Source organism: Labeo rohita, chromosome 3 (assembly GCF_022985175.1).
Source record: "Labeo rohita strain BAU-BD-2019 chromosome 3, IGBB_LRoh.1.0, whole genome shotgun sequence".
NCBI classification, from domain to species: domain Eukaryota; kingdom Metazoa; phylum Chordata; class Actinopteri; order Cypriniformes; family Cyprinidae; genus Labeo; species Labeo rohita.
In genome coordinates, this window is record NC_066871.1 from 29458598 (window position 1) to 29481956 (window position 23359).

Genomic DNA, 23359 nt, shown 5'->3' on the forward strand with positions numbered 1-23359 from the left:
AATGTTAAGATTATAATATCCTGTGATTTAATGTATTAAATCATATAACCTGTTATTATAAAATGCACTGATAATAACACATTATTGATTTAATGGCACATTGTTTCACACTATCAATATAAGAAATATCAAATAAAAGAGACGCTAAACCAATAGAACTGACTGAAAAATAAAGGAATCTAACTACGAGTTTACTTACTACTTAACCTTTTCTTTCAAAGCTTCATTTTAACAATTCCTTTTTTTTTTTTTTTTTTTTTTTTTTTTTACTGTAAATGTATTTCTTTTAAAAAACGTAACTTTTTGTAGTCATATATTCTTTTTCCTTTAATATTTTTACACTGCAATTGAACAAACTTGTGTACTGCTGCATGGACAGGCGAGTTATGATTTTATTTTCAACATTTTCATTCTGGACAATTTGCGCCCTCTGGTGGACAAAGGAGCAACTATGAATACAAACCCCATAAAAAACATTTTAGGAAGCTTATCAGTCGGGATTTATAACAATGAATATTTGCTGAAAACTCACGTTTAGTTGTGAGGTTTGCATGAAGCTGTGTTCGGTCTCGGTTCAACTGTGGTGATGTTGGGTTCGTTCTTTTGAATAGGATCTATATGAATTGGTTGAACAGTGTTTAAATGTGGGTATTTGACTGACAGGGAAACATAACTTCAGAAGAAAAAAAAAACTTAAAAACCGTACAGCAGACATGTTAATAAAACGCAATAGAAAACTTGTTTTAAAGCTGTGTGGCAGTTTTATCAACACCTGGTTGATCAAACCGTAGTATAATAAATTTAAATAAAACCTCTTTAGTCAGGAAGTTAAACTTAAACATTCTCCTTCTCTTTAAGCATTCCCATCTGTGTGACTAACAGAACTGGAACACATGAAATTACGATTAACATCCTAATAAAACGTCGACACGGTGTGCGTAATACACGCGCCTTGATGTTTGAAAGAAACCGATCGAAAGATCCGGTAGGCGGAAATCCAACCCTGTGACGGGTTAACATTCACGTTGTCTTCACCACTTCCCTATTCTTCTCACTTAACCGGGTTGTCAGATACTGGCGGGAATTTTGGAAACAACAATTTCTGTTTCTGTAGTCCCCGTGTCAAGTACAGAAATATACAATTCTTCCAGACAGCTCAGGCGGTGACAGGTAACGTTACGCAAGAATCAAATATGCAAGCAAAACATTTATACATAACATTTGGCCTATTCAGTTGGTACAAGTCTGAGACATTGCTTTATAATCATGTATTTGGAACAGAACTGTATCTGTTACATTGTACTAATCTACATGCTGTTGTAAAATAGCTAAAATGATTACATGTCGCACTGTAGATCGCACTATGCCTAGAGTCAGCGGCCAAATGGACCCGTTAGACTTTAATACGAATGAAGAGTTGCTGTTTTTCTTCCACCGGAAAAAGACGGAGATTTCATGTATAAAACAACCGCACAGACTCCTCACTCAGCTGCGCGACCACGACCTGGTGCCGGAGAAACTTTTTGAGGTAGAAGCGCACCAACTTTACATACCCACTCTTTCTCACCCACCCCGTGCATTTGACCATCTGACTAGCAATAACTCTCGCTAAACAAAAGGTTCCACTACCCTGGTTTTATGGGCATAGTAACTTAGTATTTACATATATTGGAGGCATGTACCAAGGCAGTATGTTTTTGTTTTTGTTTTTTTTTATCGACATGAAACTCTTGTTGCCAAGTACTGCTTCAGAAGACTGGGAATACAGTGCTGCACATGGGAATTGCTTACATAAGGCACAAGAATATGAGTAATAAAAACATGTAAATACCAAGACAGAGAGAAAAATGCAGCACCTGCCAACAATGCAGGGTTTTGTTCACAAATGCATATATGTAAATCCAGAAGGTGTTTGTTAGAACATCTTATGACGTTTATTATTGAGCCCACATACATCTGTCATGTCTGTGTTCAAATTTTGATTGATGTGTTGTTATGTCACTGCGATATCTGCACAAAAATTATGCATGAGCTTTTACAAGAAAATGTAGTTCTTAAATTATGGTACCATGATAGCATTATTTTTGGGTATACAACCATATAGTACAATGTTTTGGGGCATGTACTGTGGCAGTTACATAGTTTTATTTATTTTTTATTATTATTATTTATTTATTTTAAACAGGGAACCATAATAATAACCATGTTTTGGATCATATACTATGGTAATACCCTGATAATTTTGGTGTGGTTGATGATATTGTTTTTGGGCATTTATCCATAGTAATACCATGTGCTACCATCACTTTACTATGGTACTGCCTCTATACTTTTTAGAAAAGTTTCATGTCAAAGTGTGTCAGTTTATTCTTTTGCATATTTAGGCATAAGACGTCTGATCATAGAGTACTTCCATCTTCTTGTATGTCTTCCTCTCTGTTTTTGTCTGTAGAATGTGAAAAATATGCGTACTCCTAAGGAGAGGGAGCAGGCCTTCTATGAGGTTTTGGACTGGCTGGAGAAAACTAGACCTCAGGACATTCAACAGTTCTGGCGCTGTGTGTTTGAAGATCATATCCTGCAGCAGTACCCGACACTACGCATGCTCAGAAACAGTCTGCTGGACAGTCAGTAGTTTTGATTATTATCAGCTTTATTTTTTGTTATCTAGAGGCTCACGCAGAGTTACTAAGCTATGATAAAGCAACGGCAAAGCAATATGTATGTACAGTATCTAGGCACAAACTCTGCGAGGAACCTCCAGGTGTTGAGACACCGACATGGGAGGAGAAAAAAGAAGGAAGGGCAGAGAAAGGTAAGGAGAAGAGCTACAAAGGAAAGAGAAGTAAAGATGATAGAAGTAGTGAGGATAATGATGATCCTGATCTTTTCTCTGCTTTCACACCCAGTCTAAAGAAACCAGACAAAACCCTTATTCTGTGAGTACCAGTAAAAAAAAATGTTACTTGTAATAAAGTAAACCTTAACTATAAAGAAGCTGTCTCCTGGATGGTCAATAGTTTTGATTATTATCAGCGTCATGTTTTGTTATCTAGAGTTTTATCATCTCATGTTATGCTTATGCTCTGATAGATCAGGAATGGGTTCATACACTGACCAAAATAATAAATGCAACACTTTTGTTTTTGCCCCCATTTTTCATGAGCTGAACTCAAACATCTTAAGACTTTTTTTGTTTATGTACACAAAAGGCCTATTTCTCTCAAATATTGTTCACAAATCTGTCTAAATCTGTGTTAGTGAGCACTTCTCCTTTGTCGAGATAATCCATCCACCTCACAGGTGTGACATATCAAGATGCTGATTAGACAGCATGATTATTGCACAGGTGTGCCTTAGGCTGGCCACAATAAAAGGACACTCTAAAATGTGCAGTTTTATCACACAGCACAATGCCACAGATGTTGCAAGTTTTGAGGGAGCATGCAATTGACATGCTGACTGCAGGAATGTCCACCAGAGCTGTTGCCCATGAATTGAATGTTCATTTCTCTACCATTAGCCGTCTCCAAAGGCGTTTCAGAAAATTTGGAAGTACATCCAACTGGCCTCACAACCGCAGACCATGTGTAACCAAACCATCCCAGGACTTCCACATCCGGCATCTTCACCTCCAAGATCATCTGAGACCAGCCACCCGGACAGCTGCTGCAAGAGTTGGTTTGCATAACCAAAGAATTTCTTCACAAACTGTCATAAACCGTCTCAGGGAAGCTCATCTGCATGCTCTTCATCCTCATCGGGGTCTCGACCTGACTGCAGTTCGTCATCGTAACCGACTTGAGTGGGCAAATACTCACATTCGATGGCGTCTGGCACTTTGGAGAAGTGTTCTCTTTACGGATGAATTACGTATGGTGGTGGTGGGGTTATGGTATGGGCAGGCGTATGTTATGGACAACGAACAGGGGCATTTTATTGATGGCATTTGAATGCACAGAGATACCGTGACGAGATCCTGAGGCCCATTGTTGTGCCATTCATCCAAGAGCGTCGCCTTATGTTGCAGCATGATAATGCACGGCCCCATGTTGCAATGATCTATACACAATTCCTGGAAGCTGAAAACATCCCAGTTCTTGTATGGCCAGCATACTCACCGAACATGTCACCCATTGAGCATGTTTGGTATGCTCTGGATTGGCATATATGACAGCCATTGAAGAGGAGTGCACCAACATTCCACAGGTCACAATCAACAACCTGATAAACTCTAGGCGAAGGAGATGTGTTGCGCTGCGTGAGGCAGATTATTGCACACACCTGTGCAATAATCATGTGGTCTAATCAGCATCTTGATATGCCACACCTCTGAGGTGGATGGATTATCTTGGCAAAGGAGAAGTCAGATGAAACCAGGCAAAAAAAAAAAAAAAAAAAAACATCATTCTGTGAGTCCCTGAACTACAGCAGTTCTCCTCAGTTTAATAACACTAAAACTAAAACAAGAAAAGAATAACAGTCTGCTGGACTGTCAGTAGTTTTAATTATTATCAGCTTTTTATTTCGCTATCTAGAGGCTCACTCTGTGATACTAGGCTATGATAGAGCAAGAATGGGTTCGTATATATGTACTGTATCTGTTTATTCTTTTCTTTGTCCCAGACCCTAACAAACTCTGTGTGGAACCCCCAGATGTTGAGACACTGACAAAGAAGGAAGAGAGTGAAGGAAAAGAAAAGAAAGGGAGGAAGAAGAAGACAAGAAAGAGTAAAAGAAAATGTATTGAGGATAGTGGTGATCCTGATTTTTTTCTCTGTGTTAACACCCAGTCCGAAGAAACCAGACAAAAAACCCTCATTCTGTGAGTCCCTGAACTACTAGTTCTCTTCAGGGTTATAGTTAAATAACACTAAAACTAATCCATAAAAAAAAACGTTTTGTTACTTGCAATAATTAAACCTTAACAAAAGAAAAAAAAAACTCAGAAGCAGTCTGATGGACAGTCAATAGTTTTGATTCTTATCAGCTTTATGTTTTGTTATTTAGAAGCTCACATTGTGTTACTATGCTATGATAGAGCAAGAATGGGTTCATATATATGTACAGTATCTTTTTACTTTATTATTTTTTTTGTCTCAGGCACTTTCAGTCTCTAAACTGTAAAAAAAACAATTTGTTGAGTCAACTTAAAATAATTTGTAACCTGGCTGCCTTAAAATTTTAAGTTCAGTCAACTCAAAAAAAGTTTATTCAACTTGAAATGTTAAATTATACTAAGTGATTTGGCATTTCACATTGAGTTGAATCAACTTAAAATTTTAAGGCAGCTGGGTTACTTACCCATCTGTTAAGTTTAGCAAACAGAAATATCTAAGTTGTTACTTAGTACAACTTAACATTTCAAGTTGACTAAACTTATTTGAGTTGACTAAACTTAAAATATTAAGGCAGCAGGGTAGCAAATTATTTTAAGCTGACTCAACAAATTGTGTTTTTTATTTTTTTTACAGTGTATGACAAACCTCCCGATGTTGAGACACCAACAGATGAGGAGGAGAGTGAAGGAAATGCAGAGAAAGAGAAGAGTGACAAAAGCAGGAGAGGTAAAGATGATAGAAGAAGTGAGGATTGTGATGATCCTGATCTTTTCTCTGATTCAAATCCAGTCAGATGAAACCAGGCCACAAACTCTCCCCTGAACCACATTAGTTCTCCTCAGGGTTATAGTTATATAACACTAAAACTAAACCATTAAAAACATTTTTGCTACTTGCAATAAAGTAAACTAAAATAATATAAAATGTATTAAACAATATCACTTTTTCCTGGTGCCTGATGTCCTGTTTCTGTATTTTTCCTCTCACCTGATCTGTGTCGTCTTCACTCTCTTTCTCAGCATCTCCTGTGATGAAAGGAGATGAGCAGGAGATTTGGACATGGGCTAATTATGAAAATCAGCTGCCTGTAACCTGTGGGGATAAAGAAGGCACTCTGTATCGGGACAAGCTGGCCAGAGGTTCACCATCACTGAGTTTTTGCTATCATTTCGCTTAGTTTTATTACAGTATGTATGTATTATACTTTTTATGGGCAGATTGTTTGGTCTGAATGTATCCTATTCTTGTCTCCTGTAGGGGAGAAGTGTATTTTTTCCAAGGATAAGTGGTTCACCGGAGGTGAATTTGAGAAGTTTGGGGGGAAGGAAAAGTCTAAAAACTGGAAATTCAGCATCCGCTATGAAAACATACCACTTATGAAGTACATACAAGTAAATAATGCAAGCACTTACAGATTGTTGGGATTATTGGGATCTTTACCTTGCGAAAGTATTCATACCCCTTAATTTTTTTTCGTGGTTTATGTTGCAGCATTATGTTAAACTGCTTTACATTACTTTTTCCCCACATCAATTTACACTCCATAATGACAAAGCAAGAAAACAGATTTGTGACAACTTTGCAAAGTCATTAGCTGAAGCACTTTTACAGCCTCAAGTCTTTTTGGCTTTTTTATGATGCCACAAGTTTTGCACATCAGCATTTGGCAATTATCTGCCATTCTTCACCTCACCTCATAAGCTCTGTCAGCTTGGATGGGGGCTGGCAGATATTTCAGGTGTCTCCAGGAAATATTTGATTGCGTTCAAGCCAAGGCTCTGGGTGGGACACTCTAGGACGTTCACAGGGTTGTCTATAAGCCTCTCTTGCTGTGTACTTAGGTTCATTGTCCTGTTGGAAGGTGAACCTTCTGCCCAGGTTTCGAATGTTCTGGACTGGGTTTTCATTCATCTCAATATTTTGGTGCGTTGAGCTTTCCTTCTTCTCTGACCATCAGCTTCTTGGACACCTCTCTAACCAAGCCTCTTCTCCGTCAGTTGGTCAGTTTGGTCAGCTTTAGGAAGAGTCCTTGTTGTTCCAAGCGCCTTCCATTATGGATAATGGAAGCTACATGCTTCTGTGAATCTTCAATGCAGCAGCATTTTTTTTCTGAACTCTTCCCCTTGACGCAAGCCTGTTTCTGAACTCTACAGGTACTTATTTTGACCTCAAGGCTTGGTTTTTGCTCTGATATGCATTGTCAGCTCTTAGACCTTTTCTGAGAGGGGTGTGCTTTTCCAAATCATACTCATTATGATCTGTCATCAATCTACCAGCGACATGAGTGCTCCTAAGCTAAATTTCAAGTGTCCCAGAAAAGAGTATGAATACTTATGCAATGGAATAATTTAATATTTTTATTTCTTATAACTGTACAAACCTGTTTGTTCTTTGTCATTATGGTATATGGAGTTTATATTGATGTGGAAAAAAATAATTTAAAGCAGTTTAACATAAGGCTGCAACGTGAAACATGGTTTTGTGTCAGCTAGGACTGCATAAAAAATATCGATTTCTTGATTTGAATTTTAGGGCTACTTTATTTGAATAAATCTGTCAAATTTGTATGACAGCCACCATTTAAATGTTTGTTCAAAAAACGAATTAGAGTAGAAATATAATTATGTAATTGTAAAGTTATTATTATAAGTTTATTACTATAAAAAATAAAATTAGTGTAATTTAAGTGTTTGTATACAGATCAGTTCATTTTAACCCACAATATTATAATGTAGTACCAGCTGACTCTCATGTACAATTTACAGCATTAGTTGAGAGATTTTTCTTTTCCTTCAAGAAAATTTGACTTTAACTGTTATATATCCAAAATTATCAATATTGAATCGAAATCGGAATCAAATTGTAACCTTGTGAAAAGAAATCTAACTGAAACGTGAAATTTGTGTCAGTAACCAACCCTAGTACCAACCCTTTAAGTTAAAAATTTAGGTAAAAAATTTAGTTATATTAAATACAGCAGAAACCTCATTACATGTGTCATCACTTCCTTTCTCATTTTTTCAGGAGGGCCGTCTTCAGTGTCAACAGAGGAAGAGAAGAAAGACAACATGTGTCCAAAAAGTACTTTGTCTCTGTGCAATATCAGGTTTTGATTTTCCTCTGTTTTTCATTTGACATTCATTAGGTGTCTGTGTTCCTTCCTGCAGAACACGGATGAGCTGTTTCATGTAAGCCCAAATAAGAGATCCAGTAAAGGTGAGTACTCATCATCCTCGCTCATTCATGTGCCCTCTGCTGTCTGTCTGAATGCAGTACTGTGTTTATTTCTAAAGACTCAAAAATAAACTTCGGTTTGGTGGAGGAAAGTGATCCAGAAGATGTCCAGGAAAAGGGAGGGAGAGGAAGAGGAACAGAGTTTAGAGGGAGAGTTGAGGAAGAGGAGGAAGAAGAAGAAGACATGGCAGATCTGTCTGTTTTCCAGGCTCCCTCTTTACCAGTCACCTGTGTTTCACTTACTGGGACTCTGTACAAATACAGGTTTGCGTCAGGTACGTTATTACATTGATTTGTGTGCAGAACTCAGTTTGTTTTGTCTGTGGGAAGTGTTTATGTTTATGTTGTGTTGCAGGAAAATGTGGGAAGTGTATACGTACTGAGGAAAGATGGTTTACTCCAGAGGAATTTGTAAAGCAGGAACAGACTCTCACTGATGGACACTGGAAGAAAGATATACTGTGCCATGGAAAAACACTCTATTTTTTACTCAAGGTATCAAATGGGAGAGCGCATACAGAAAGCATGAGCAGTTATTTATTTATTTATTTATTTGTTGATTTGTTTCTCATTTTTAGAAAAAAATCCTGCACACCCATTCCCTTCGGTGTGAATGTACAAAATGCAGTACGCAAGAGGAAGACGTGGTAAGAAACATCTCTGCCTGACATATTTAATCATAAGCAGTCATCATAAAAATAAGATATTAACTTTAATTCTTAACAGTATTTTAAATGTGTCACGTGTTTGTGATCATATTTCATTTATTTTTTACATTGTCTTTATTTTTCACATTTCACTTTTTCTGCTTAAAGAAAACTCAGCCTATTTTTAATATAATTATTATTTTTTTGCATTGTGACATTAGTTTTATGAAAGTTAACCAAGAGTTTTTGGCAATTTCATTATCGTATCTACAAAAACAACTCCTTTTCATAATTTTAATGTGAATTGTAATATTATAATATTTTAATAACATTATAATATTTTTTTGCATTTATTCTGATTGAAAAAAAAAAAAACAGAATGCATTAAAAAAAAGTACATTACAGGGATAGTAATATAAAACATATTGAGAATATTAGGAATAACAGTACTGAGAATTCGGCAAGAAATATGCCTTAAATAGTTGAAAGGGAAAGTCCACTCAAAAATTCTGTCATCATTTACTCACGCTCCACTTGTTCTAAACCTGTATTGATGAGTTTCTTTCTTCTGTTCCCTTTATGGTTATGAAAATAATGTCAAAATAATACAACAAAAAAATCTTGGACCTACAATTTTTTTTCCCTTTACAAATATTAAGTGTGAAATATGACTTGTGATTAGATTCCTATATGTAACCCTCTTATTAGCACCTATGGAGTTTAGATGGCGCCCAGGAACCTGGTATCCCAGCTCTTAGATAGGGAAATATACTGGATTTTCAAGTATGGCTGCTATTAGGCAACAAAACAAAAATATCTGAAATAACTAAAGCGGTGCCTCCAATCCAACACTTATACTGTAAAGTATAAATAAACACCAGAAAATATACTTTTGTTTAAGGTCAAGTATTTATTTACAGTTCTTAAAATAAACTAAAGGTTTTCAATAAACAAACACCAACTCCTTCTCTGGTGGTTTTATGCAAAATAAAGATCGCTTACCCAACTTATTTAAATGTGGTGTGTGTGTCTCTAACTCAGGTGTATCAAGGCTTTATATCTCAATGTAGAAAGACAAGGCTTCAGATGATCTACTGTATACTTATCACCCCTTTGTACATTTATGATGTACCTCCTGAAAATTCCCTAATTTGGAATTCACCACAAATTAAGAAGTAATACCAATTATGAGTCGTAAAATAATTAACCGGACAAAAAGGAGAACGTCACATTTGAATCATGAATCAACCTGTCGTTCGGTTCTTTAGAACGATTCAAACCTACAGTAAACTCAAAGAGAGAATTCACATTTTCAAATAAACACACCCAGTTATGCACGTGCCTAAAATGTCATTCGTTGGGGCCTGTTACCGTTGGTGCACAGACGTGGAGACGAAGTTCAACAGATGAGTGTAATCACATTACTCACAACATCACGCGACATCGTACATCGGACATCGGAAATCCCCCTGAAGAAACATCCTTGCCATGATGACACTCGGGGTAGACAGCCGACGTTTAAGGCAAGCGGGATTCACCAGCTCCACAAGAAAACTTGAGAATGCGTTGCTGTAGTCCAGCAATCAATCGACAGCCGTCACCCGAACAATTTCAGGGCCACTGCTAGAGTGAGATCAATCCATCCAGTGAACTGAAATCAGCACGACTCTGGTCCACAACGCAAAACAAATAACTTAAGCAGTCAGAATTACGTTAGCCTCGCTAAACGTTATTAAACTGTAATTTAAGTAAACTTAAATTGGTTTACAGTTATAAGTTTTCTCCCCCTCTGTGAGCGAATACGCAACAGCCTAATTCCCGTCTTCGTCTTCCTCCCGCCCACCTTGTGCTAGATGCTGATTGGCCAGTGTAGACCGTCAGTCAAACTTGGAGACAGCTTTCACTGGTTCCAGATATTAGACCTCACACAAACGTACTTTTCACAATGTACAAATCACAATACAATATCAAACTTTATACATTCAGCATGAATGGAAATAACACAAACAATAAAGAAAATCTCAATATAGATATGTAATATTGAGTTGGTTACATATATATCAAAACAAGATTGTAAGATAGACAATCAGTATACATTAGAATTTATTTCTGTGTTGATAAAAAGTTATGTTGTGTCATGTCGTTGTCCTCTGACTAGATGGCCCAGAACAATGATGACGATTGTTATGTGTGTCGCACTGAGGGAAACCTTGTGTGTTGTGACGAGTGTCCACGAGCTTTTCATTCACACTGTCACCTACCAGCTGCAGACGGAGACTTACCTGAGTGAGTGAGACAAACAGAACAGAAATCATTAAATCATTAAATCAGAAAGTGTGCTGTACATTCATGTTGTATATGTGTATATTTGCTTGTAGGGAATGGATTTGTACCTTTTGTGCGTTAAAAGACAGTCAAAAATCGCGTGACTCAACTAACATGTCTAAACAAGAGGCTTTTGATGCCCCAGTGTCTCAAAACAGACTGGTAAACACAGACACACACACATTCAGCACCATAATTCTTTGAAGATAAACAGAAACATTTGAGGTGCTCACATTTTGTAACATCCCTCATTGCCTTAAAGTACTGCCTACACAGGCTGCTAAGAAGGATTAGAAACAGAATAATTATTTATGGGCCTGACTGTGGATATGTGTGTTGTTTGTCATCTTTAGCACTGCCACTACCTACTGTTACGTGTGTACAGAGAGGACATCCAGAAGGTGTTTGTTGAGGATCCACGCAAAACAGTGAGACGGTCCTTTTTTCTTCTTGCGGTTTTTTACATGTGACCCAACTTCAGAATTTTGTTCTTTTCATGCCTTATTTAAAATAGTTTATAAACAGAATAAAAGTGATTAAAATATGACTTGAAATTTATAATGCATTAAAAAAAAAGAAATAAAATGACTTTCAGGTGCCCAGATACTCTGAGTTCATAACTCAGCCAATGTGGCTGGACAGAATAAAGCAGAAGTTGGAAAGTAAAGAGTATCAGACGGTAGGAGCGTTCGTCTCTGACTTTCAGCTCATTTTCAGCAACTGCAGCACATTCAGTAAGGTAAGATTCACTGAAACACGTCACATGATAAATAAATCACCAAAAAACAGATCAAGAGCTTGTTAAAATGAAGTTGTTTTGCAATGTCTAATATGTGGACACATATCTTGGGCATTATTGATGATTATTGCTGAGATGATTAACTTTACATGAGGACATTTGATTTTTGACAGATTTTTTTTCCTCTTGCTCTTTAAAGGACAATGAGTCTGTCCGAATGGGAGCCAGGCTGAAGGAAATGTTCGAGGAAGAGTTCCAGAAAATCTTCAGTATCAGTACACAATAACTTTTACTAGTCTTTTAAAGATACAGTAGAGATCTGGGTAGCTTTGAATATTTATTAGATTTCATTATGATGTATACAATATGTATACAATTTTTAATTTTGCAGTCCTGTAAAGGACAAGCGGTTTGGAGAATGGATGGATGCAATACATGTCTTAGTTGCTATTTAACACTGTACATATTTTTTGTAATTCCATCTTTCCAATGCAGCGAGGGTCTGTGCACTTTTGATCCACTGATTTTTTTTTTTTTTTTTTTTTTTTTTTTTTAGTTTTTTAACCCACAAATGAAACAGGAAACATGCAAACGAACTGCTGCTCCCTGCACCCCTTTTAGAATAGGGCTGTGTCCCTTTACAGCTCGTAACTCAGATACTCCAAAAGCTTCTGTTTGGTTTTGATTATCATGTCTATTGTGCTAAAATCATGTATCTAAAACCATATTCATTTAAACTTGATATATAATTTTCTGAGCACACACACCCAAAGCACACGCACAGAAAGCGGCTGTTACACTGCATGTGACTGCTAAACTAAGTTCTCTTTCATGTCTTATTGTGCTTAAACCATCAAATACGCACAGGTTTATGTTAAAAACGCACAAGTTACAAAAACAGTCAGTTATGTCTGTGAAGGTAAACAGCTGGGAAAGAAATCACATCATCTGTGCAGTCAACAACAGAACCGTTAGCATGCTTTGCTCAAACTTTTGCCATGGCATTAGAGCTGGTACACCGTTAATCGCAGTGAATTAAAGAAATTTAGAATTCAGACAGAGAGAATGAGAGTCCAAACAGCTGATAAAAACATCATAATAATCCATATTTAATCAACGCTTGATCTGTGCATATTTTTCTCCTGATTCAGGCAAGATGACTTTTTTTACTGGAAAAAATAGGATACGGGACTTTTACCTGGAAGTAACAGTTTGAATTTAAAATGTCTTAATTAGATGGATTTGGTTTTTACACGCACAGCTTTACACTTCACAAGACTTTAACTGATAGACTAGAGTCATATGAATTATTCTGATGCTTTTATTCCTTTAATAAAACTATTTAAAAAAATACATAAATAAATGAAACTGAAAAAACACAGCGAACTTACTAAAAAATTCACAAAAAATGAAAAGGTAATGTGTTTTATTTCTCAAGAAAAAAAAGGTTTGGTGGAGGAAAGTGATCCTGAAGATCCTGAAGAAGGGAGAGGAGGAGGAACAGAGTTTAGAGGGAGAGTTGAGGAAGAAGAGGAGGAAGAAGAAGACATGCCAGTCACCTGTGTTTCACTTACTGGGACTCTGTACAAATACAGGTTTAGGTCAGGTACGCTATCGCACTGATTTGTGTGCAGAACTCCGTTTGTTTTGTGTGTTAAAGGTTTGAGTGGGAAGTGTTTATGTTTATGTTGTGTTGCAGGGAGTCGTGGGAAGTGCATACGTACGGAGGAAAGATGGTTCACTCCGGAGGAATTTGTAAAGCAGGAACCGACTCTCACTAATGGAAACTGGAGGAAAGATATACTGTGCCACGGAAAAACGCTCAACTTTTTACTCAAGGTAACAAATGGGAGAGATAGAACTTAAAAAGTATGATTATTTATTTATTTGTTTGTTTGTTTGTAATTGCTAGAAAGAAATCCTGCGCATCCATTCCCATAAGTGTGAATGTGTAAAATGCAGTACGCAAGAGGAAGATGTGGTAAGAAACATCTCTGCCTGACATATTTAATCATAAAACTAATTTAGGATATTAACTTAAATTAAAGTCTTTTAAATCTCTACATTACTGTGTACATGATCATTTTATTTTTTTAGTGTCTTTTTTTTTATTTGACTTTTTCTACTGGAAGACTAAGCATATTTTAGTATAATTATTATATTTTGCATTGTGACATTAGTTTCATGACAGTTAACCAAATATTTGGCAATTTCATTACAATATGCACAAAAACAACTCCTTTTCATTATTTGAATGTGAATCGTAATCAGTTTGTATTCATGTAAGTAAAAGAAAAAAAAATGGAATGCAGTAAAAAAAAATCTACATTACAGTGATAACAATCTAAAACCTATTAAGAATATTATATGATGAGATTTGGGAAGAAATGTGCTTAAAATAATAGTTGAAAGGGATAGTCCACCCAAAAATTCACAGCCCACTTGTTCTAAACCTGTATTGATGAGTTTCTTTCTTCCGTTCCCTCTATGGTTATGAAAATAATGTCAAAATAAATGTAAAATATCTTGGACCTACAATAAGCTTAATTTCCTTGATGCAAAATGTATTTCTTTTCCTTTTGAAGTGAAATAAAACTTAGACATTAGACATGGTTAGATTTCTATATATCAAAACAAGATTGTAAGATAGAAGAATAAAATGCATTTGAGCTTATTTCTGTGATGATGATAAAAAGTTATGTTGTGTCATGTCGTTGTCCTCTGACTAGATGGCCCAGAACAATGATGACGAGTGTTACGTGTGTCGCTCTGAGGACAATCTCGTGTGTTGTGACAAGTGTCCACGAGCTTTTCATGCGCACTGTCACCTTCCAGCTGCAGACGGAGACTTACCTGAGTGAGTGAGACAAACAGAACAGAAATCATTCAATCATTAAATCAGAAAGTTTGCTGTATGATCATTCTGTGTGTTTGCTTGTAGGGAATGGATTTGTACATATTGTGTGTTAAGAAAGAGTCAGCAAGTAACTATCTTCAATAACATGTCTAAACAAGAAGCTTTCAATGCCCCAGTGTCTCAATACAGATTGGTAAACAAACACTCACACACACACACACACACACAAAATCAGCACCTTAATATAGAAGATAACCACAAACATTTAAGGTGCTCGCATTTTGTGACAGCATTTAATGTCTTAAATTGCTGCCTACATAGGCTGCTTAGCAGGTTTAGAAACAGAACATTATTTATGGGCCTGACTGTGAATATGTGTGTTGTTTGTCATCTTTAGCACTGCCAGTACCTACTGTTATGTGTGTACAGAGAGGACACCCAGAAGGTGTTTGTTAAGGATCCACGCAAAACAGTGAGATTGTCCTTTTTTCTTCTTGCTGTTTTTTTTACATGTGACCCAACTTCAGAATTTTACTCTTTTGTATGTCTTAGTTTAATGTAAAATAGTTTATAAATAGAATAAAAGTGATGAAAAATATGACTTGAAATTTATAATGATTAAACCAGAAATAAAATGACTTTCAGGTGCCCAGATACTCTGAGTTCATAACTCAGCCAATGTGGCTGGACAGAATAAAGCAGAAGTTGGAAAGTGGTGCATATCGGACGGTAGGAGCGTTCGTCTCTGACTTTCAGCTCATTTTCAGCAACTGCAGAATATTCAATAGGGTAAGATTCACTGAAACATGTTACATGATTAATAAATCACCAAAAAACAAATCAAGAGCTTGTTAAAATGTTGTTTAAAAAGTTGTTTTGCAATGTCTTATACATGGACACATTTCTTGGACGTTTTTGATGATTAATGTTTAGATGATTAACTTAATTAATCTTATTTTTATATTTTGGTTCTCTTGCTCTTTAAAGGACAATGAGTTTGGCCAAATGGGTGCCAGGCTGAAGAAAATGTTTGAGGAAGAGTTCCAGAAAATCTTCAGTATCAGTATCCTATAACAGCTTTTAGAAGTCTTTCAAAGATACAGTTGAGATCTGGGTAGCTTTGAATATTCAATAGATTTCATTATAATGTATGCAAGATGTATAAATATTTTAATTTGCAGTCCTTCAAAGGACGAGCGGTTTGGAGAATGGATGGATGCAATACATGACTTTACAACTTTTTTTTTTTTTTTTTTTTTTTGGATAATTCCATGTTTCCAATGCAAGAAGGGTCTGTGTACTTTTGTGTCCATTCATTTTTCATTTTTTAATCCAGAAATGAAAATCGGACTGATGAATAGAATAAGTATACATAAACTAATATTGATTGTTCAAAACTCATATTTCATTAAAAATCACAAAAATGATTGTTTCCATTTTTAACGTGACATCCACATATGAATTTATATGCGGATGTGCAACGATAATGATAGTAACAATGGACAGGGAAAAAATATGTCAAAATAGATGTACATGAAGATTAGTGTACCCTCAGTGATTTGATTGTGGATCCGGGCCTGCTTCTATCTGGAAATGTAGGAGAAATTATAATTTTATATATTTCTATATTATCTTTATATATTTACCCTCATATATTGAAGCCTTGTGTGAATCACTCAAACACAATGTACATTACGTGCTTTAAGCAACCATGCATGGTCCTTTCTAGCACACAAAATTATACCCCAGTATATAATTTTATGATGATAAAGCTCACAAGATAAAACAAAAAAAAAAATCATGGCTGCCGAGTGTTATTGATTAATCAAAGATTACTTTATTCATAACCATTAAAATGCTATTTGGCTTTTATATGATCTTAGAAAGCTGACATCGCAATAATCTCATGGAGAAAACTTTAGCCGTCCTAGATGCTGTACTTTTTTTTTGTTTGTTTGTTTTGTTTATTTACTGTATTGCATTGTATTTACCAAAGCCAGTTTTTACTCTTAATCTGTGCTGTAGTGTGTGATCATTTTGGACCCTGTTTGAAAACTTTAGGTGCCAGTGTTTTGTTTTTCTTTACTTCAGTCCTCAGAAAATGCAGAAGTATTCACACCTATAGTACGAAAGGGAAATAATAAGGACAAACACAAAAATGTATACAGGTATTGAACACTTTTTTTTTTTTTTTAAATGTGTGTCAACTTCCTCTTTTCCTGTTTCTGGACAGTTGAAAGATTTAGTTTATTTAGTTTGTTTTACTAAAACCCTGATCCAAACCCTGTGTTGTCACATAGTAAAAGATGCAGGCCATTATTATTTAATAACATGAAAACGCTCTGTCCTCTAGGTTTGTGTGTCCATGTGCCGGTCAGTTTCGTTGCAGTCTGACCAGCCTTGTGTTTGTGATGGAGGGTGAAGGAGAGGTGCTGTATAAAACTGTCTCATGGGATCCTCGTTGGTTAGATGGTTTGGGCAATATGGAGCCTGCAGGGCCCTTGTACGACATTGACTGTTCTGATGGTTCAATCTCAGGACTGCACCTTCCACACTGTGAAATATTCTCTGGTAATTTCTACTTACTAAATGGGTTTAAATTATCAGCGTTGTTGGAAAATTAATATACAATCAGTGTATGAAATAATAAAATATAATTATAATTTTTTAATGTGTTTTACAGAGGAAGACATGGATTGTTTAACTGTAGCACATTTGACTGGTGGTAACGTAGCAATAATGAATCCTCTGAAAGTGACTGAAGCTCATGTGATGATTGACATCGAAGATCTCTCTCTCTTTGGGCTCATAAAAAGGATGATCTTTCCTCCTTCCCCTGTCACTGCCCAAGTACTTGTCTTTCTGCGACCAATAACTGAGGGACAGAGAGAAAACATACTGGATGTCCATTTGCTCCCAAACAATGTTCCAGTGACAGAGGTATTCATATTTTTTTTTGTTTAAATGATAATATAATACTGAAAATTTAAAGGTGACCTATTATGCCTATTTTTACAAGATATAAAACAAGTCCCTGATGTCCCCAGAGTGTGTATGTGAATTTTTAGCTCAAATACCCAACATATATATATATATATATATATATATATATATATATATATTTTTTATATATAGCTTGTTAAAATTGCCACTTTTTGGGTATGAGCTAAAACAACTCAGTCATCTGATTGCATTTATAAATTACACAGACAGGGAGCTTGGCGCAATAAAAATAACAACATAGCTGGTCTCACTGTGCCATTGCGTGCTATCACAAACTTTGCTTAACGTTTCACAATGCTCGTAAATTACCTTGGGTTAACATTAATATTCAAGTATTTGTGATGTCAGTGTCATTGATTGGATGCACACAGCACATAACCTGTTTACATCAAGACACCAGCATTACACATCCTCATATTGCAGGCTGTACTATTTCCAGAATTGACTTTTCAGACTGAAAAGGTTATTCCAATTTTACTCAAATTCATGTGTTTCACCTCAAATGGTGAAACAGCTCTTTAATTGGTGTTTCTGTGACTGTCCGAAGCATGTGAATATGAGGCACATGATTGGTTGGTAGGCGTCTAGTCATAACATTCTAAAACAGTTAACAATGTGAAAGTGGCACTAACCCTTCTCTGGAGCAGGGTTCATAACCCTGTTTAAAAAACAGTTCTAAACAGTTCTGCTTCTAAATTACAGGTGTAAAACATTCCTTTTCCCAAGATTTAAAGCAGGGTTATGAGTTTGTGATGAAAAGACTGACAGCTTCAGTGATTATACAAGGGAAATAATCAATGAATAAAGGCTTTAGTTTTCATGTTGCTAAGAGGACCAGTGGCCAGATACACTATACATTTTCAGATGTGACAGCTGCATTTAAATGCAGGAGTCCACTAAATTATCATTCCATGTGTAATTCAGTGACAGATGTAATAATCATTAAATATGACACTGTAAGAAAAAGTGAAGAGGACGTAGAAGATCTCGATGAAGATGTTTATTGCAGCATAGCAGTGGCAAAGTACATGTTGTACCTTGGGTTCAACAGAGTCGGAATGAACCCAGAACATCCTAAGCTCAAAACTTTTATACCGTTAACGTTTACTACCTTTAATGTAAATTAGGTTGCTCCTGTTGTAACAGCTGTGGTCTGTATGTTAATCAAGTTCTGACACCTCTTTGTCTGAGATGGTTCTCAGTGTCCCACAGCCGGTTCCATGCTACAATGGGTCACCATTTGCTCAGGATGTGATTATCCCTAATGGTTTAGAAACAACTGTTGACTTTCTTCTTCTCTGTAATAATTAAGCCATTTTATGAAATGAGCATGATCAAACATATATTGTGGAGTGGAATCTGGGTTGAGGCAGACTATAGATGCTATAGACTATAGACTAAGTTTCACATCGCGAGTGTCAGTGGAGCGTGAGAAGCAGGTGTAGTCGCTGCCCATGTTAATGAATCAGAACGAGCAACACAAACAGTCTTTTCAACCACATTTTAGTATTTCTGTGTTACAGACATTTAAATAATAGAAGTACTGGGATAAAAGTTTATAGTTTGGGAATAAACACTTATTGTCTACAGTAGCGATCAAAACGAAAGTATCTTAACACTTGTATGTATAGTAATGCTTATCCTCTTCCGCCAGGAGGTGGCAACAACTGCCCGCTTAAAAAAAGTATGTCATTGAATCATTCATTCAGGGGATTTCAATAGTCAAATAAGACTTAATGAAGTGAGACACTGACTCCTTCATTGAATGTTTTTTTTTTTTTTTTTTTTGTTTGTTTGTTTATTTGTTTGTTTAAATAGATATGTTTTTAAAAGACTTAAGCAATAAACAGTTTGTCAAAACCACTAGTAAATTACGTTATTTTGTTTAGTTTTCTAATCTGTTTTCTCCAGAATCGGGAGCGAATCATGGTCTTCAATTTATTAAAAAAAAAAAAAACAACTTGGATTCTCATTTTATCCAGAATCGTGAAGCTCTTGTTTAAATGTATTTTATTACTCCATATAATTTATTAAAATGGAAGTTTAATTTCATAAAGTTCAAAATGCACCTACATTTTTTTGCATTTTGTCTTTTTCAGTTGAATAAAAGACTATTTTCCCTATATATTTCATCACTAAGGATTTCTTTAAAAAATCTAAAAATCTAAAAAAAAGTTAAAAAATCTCATTTCGTTCTCGTAAACCCAGTCTTGTGTCTCATCTCGTGGGATAAGTGTCTCGTCACACCCCTACTGTTTAGGAATTATTTGAGGAGCCACCATCTCATTATGTTGGAAGGGACCATTTTTTTTTTTTTTTTTAACCTGAACTCTGGCTGGCCTATTCCTAACCCTAACCTTTTCTTAAGGTCAAGGACCAGCACGCAGAGAATAGGTATATTGAAACCAGTTCAAACTGTTGTCTCATCCCGGGAACAGAATACCGTCTGTGTTGTCAACCAAAGAGATTTACAGTGCAGCCAGAGGTAACATCATATTTAATTTAAACATTATTCATTATATTCAGTTGCAAAATTCTCTAAAATATATTCTATTCTAATTAAAGAGTTTATTCACCCAAAAAATTAAAATTAAGGAGAAAATTAATTTCTGATTTCATAATAAAATAATAATAATAGTACTAGTAATAATAGGTATAACATTAGTGATTTTAGCGTGAAGATTCATGCTGATTTATCATGTCTTTTAGTTTTTTTCTGCCCAAGAATCACCTTTATAGTCTTTTTCTTTTTTCAGACTGAGGTGTTTAAGTTTAATTTTGGTCCAAACTATCATCCCACATTTGAAGTGTTTGTGAATGTCAGAAAAATGGAGGTCAAGCTAAGTCTTATTGACAACACTGAAAGAAGGGAAGTGTGGCCTCCCAGACGAATCCTTCTCACAGGTAATGAATGACACAAATAATTGTTGCTAGCAGTGCTAGAATTAATATCATGGATATGACGTTGGGTGTAATTATAACACCAGTCATGAAATAAAAAACAAATAATAGAAGTGATCAAAAATGGATTTAACCCATATTACATGATTATATGTAAGTTTTTGCTTTAGACACATTACTCCTTACAGATAAACGAATTTGTGACAAGTGGCTTAAACTAAACAGAATATTGTGATCTATGAAGTCTTTATCCTGTTTATCAGTACCTAATTGGATAAGGTTTTTTTTTTTTATTTTTATTTTGTTTGTAACGTCAGGCCAAGAGGTAAAACTCCCAGCTCGCAGAAGGCTCACAGGTACAAACTCAGCTGCAGTAGTTGATCATTCTTTCTTTTACACTCAAAACTTTCTGAAAAGTTAAATCTTTTTTGTTTGTTTTAATCAGAATCTGAATTTGTGAACAATATATTGCGTTACATGCCTCGCCTCATTCGGAGAGTTTCATCAGCGATGGAGATTGCTGATGGTCTGATGGCCAAAAACATGATTACAAATGAAATTTACAGTAAAGTTCGTGCTGTAGTAACACCTCAAGAAAGAATGAGACTCTTGTGGGATGCTCTTAACTCTGGAGGAGATTCTGTAAAAGCAGAATTCTACAGATTACTGAAGGAGAACGAACCTCATCTAGTAAATGAACTGTATTTTGTAGACCAGTAGACCACAGTAATGCTGAGAAAACATTAGAGAGAAACTTCAGTCAGTTTGAGACATAAATGGCAGCTTCATATGTATGTAAGAGAGATCCAGGTACTTATTTTATGAATTTTGTAGATTTATAAATAATATTTCTCATATGAATCCTTCAAGTTTGTGTCAAACCTTATAATCATGTTCTTCAGCATAATCTGAGAATGAACCAAACAGCATCTTGTGCTTCAGTGAAAGCAAGAACATCTGAGCATCAGTTTCAACGTGTGCTGATTTTGCCTGTTTAATGTAAGAATGCAGAATCTAAAACATTTCTTCATTAATTTTATGCTTTAATGTTTGTTTTCAAAATTCTGAAACTGTATATCCACATTTTAGGTTTAATTTGAATCCTCATTGTATATGTTAGTGTACAGCAATATGCTTATGGATTTGTTTAATATGAAATATGTATGGTGCTGTTACTGTATGACAATATGAGTTGCTATAAAAGATGTTTTTAATTTGTAATTTTTTAAGAGTTGCTGTGTGGAAGAAACACATGGGTCATATTTTTCTTTTGTGTTTTACATTTTTAGCAGTTGAATAAAACAAACAAAGAAAAAGTTCATCATAAGAAGTACAGCTCTCTCTTTTTTAATAGGAGCATGAGGAAATGGATCTCAAATCATGTTCTCACATTGACACACTATAAACTCATATTGCACGTTCATTTCCTCATGCAAATTTGATTTGTCAAATTCACTGTCCTCTCGACATAACATAAAGTATGTCAAATGAGTCTCAGCCATTAAGACACATGACATTGATAATTAATAAAAAAAAAACATTTTGTAAATGTGTGGCAGCAAAGAGAGCGGCTCCTATAACAAATTCACTGTAAAATTTCTTCTTTCTACAAAAAAAAATAAAATATATATAGCTGCAAGCAGCAATTATGGGGCCAAGCACTCAAAGGGGAAAATGAGGAGCTAAGGATGTCAGGAACAGCAGATCAACTGCAACAATAAGTAAAGGGAAGCAATGTTAAAATGATTTTAGTCAAAATTACAGAAAAATGATGTAGAACACCTACTGATATGATTGAATGGCTTATTACGTTTGACCAACAGGTGGCGCTGTTATCAAATCTATGTGGTGTGTTTAGTGTGAGGTGACAAAGGCACACACAAAGTTTGGTGTCTTTATGTCAAAACTTTGCAGAGATAAAACCTCAGAGTCATTTTGGCATCAAGCCTAAAATTTGTAGAGGCGCTGTACGAAAACGGTTTCATCTATCAACATGAAATCCATAACTTTTTGTCAGCACAGTCTGAAGATGATCTGACTCGATTTTGGTGAAAATCGGACGAACGGTCTAGGACTAGTTCGAAAAAGTAGGTTTTCAACATAAACCAAAATGGCGGACATGAAGATTGACCAACTGTGTCATAATTGGTATCTATGTTTTCAGCATGACCCAAGGAATATTTTGAGACTAATCTCATTACAATAGGCTAATGCTATCTACAGTTATTAGCATTTTTGTCCTTTTTATCATTCATAGCTAATGAATGGTTTATTACTCCTGACCAATAGGTGGCGCTGTTACCAAATTAATGTAATGTAATCACTGTGAGGTGATAATGCCACATACAAAATTTGGTGCAAATATCTCAAAGCTTTGCAGAGATACAGCTTCAGGTACGCTTTGGCATCTTTCCAGTAAATTCGTTGATGCGTTAAATGAAAACGGTTTCAAATATCGACACAAAATCTATAACTTTTTGTCAGCATGGTCTGAAGATGATCCGAGTCAAATTTGGTGAAAATCCGACTAACGGTCTAGGAGGAGTTCGAAAAAGTAGGTTTTACGAACAATTGAGAATAGCGAAAAAACTAAACCTTACGATTTTTGAATTTTGGTGTCCATTCGACTCGGCATAAGCCAAGGAATCAGAGGAAAAAAGAATTTTTGTTGTGTGGCTTACGGTTCAAACGTTATTAGCATAAATCTTTTGAAAGTTTGGACAAGTGGTGGCGCTAGAGAGTTTGAGTTAGAGACTCCAAACTTGCTATGGTAATGTTGGGACTGTCCTCTATCAGTGTGCAAAATTATACA

General features: G+C 35.6%; 1 protein-coding gene across 1 annotated transcript; it reads left to right on the top strand.

Moving 5' to 3' along the window:
- The first annotated feature begins 414 nt into the window (after positions 1-414).
- Positions 415-21849, top strand: LOC127159050 (uncharacterized). The gene is made up of 34 exons (XM_051101997.1): positions 415-1170; positions 1356-1528; positions 2453-2627; positions 2732-2815; positions 4627-4825; positions 5104-5123; positions 5475-5567; positions 5861-5980; positions 6099-6232; positions 7866-7922; positions 8009-8057; positions 8135-8350; positions 8431-8570; positions 8654-8722; positions 10881-11008; positions 11101-11209; positions 11401-11475; positions 11643-11786; positions 11986-12061; positions 13225-13392; positions 13486-13625; positions 13699-13767; positions 14516-14643; positions 14728-14836; positions 15041-15115; positions 15289-15432; positions 15631-15706; positions 16742-16811; positions 16997-17214; positions 17327-17583; positions 20015-20131; positions 20403-20550; positions 20865-20903; positions 20993-21849. The coding sequence occupies exons 2-34, from the start codon at positions 1364-1366 to the stop codon at positions 21265-21267; spliced, it is 4086 nt and encodes a 1361-aa protein (XP_050957954.1). The 5' UTR covers positions 415-1170; positions 1356-1363; the 3' UTR covers positions 21268-21849.
- The last annotated feature ends 1510 nt before the right edge of the window (positions 21850-23359 follow it).

Excerpts from the sequence above, each read along its gene's own strand:
- LOC127159050 (XM_051101997.1), top strand. The coding sequence starts at position 1,364 with ATGCCTAGAGTCAGCGGCCAAATGGACCCGTTAGACTTTAATACGAAT. Across the intron at positions 14,644-14,727 it reads GCAGACGGAGACTTACCTGA|GGAATGGATTTGTACATATT; the intron begins GTGAGTGAGACA and ends GTTTGCTTGTAG. Across the intron at positions 15,116-15,288 it reads TTAAGGATCCACGCAAAACA|GTGCCCAGATACTCTGAGTT; the intron begins GTGAGATTGTCC and ends AATGACTTTCAG.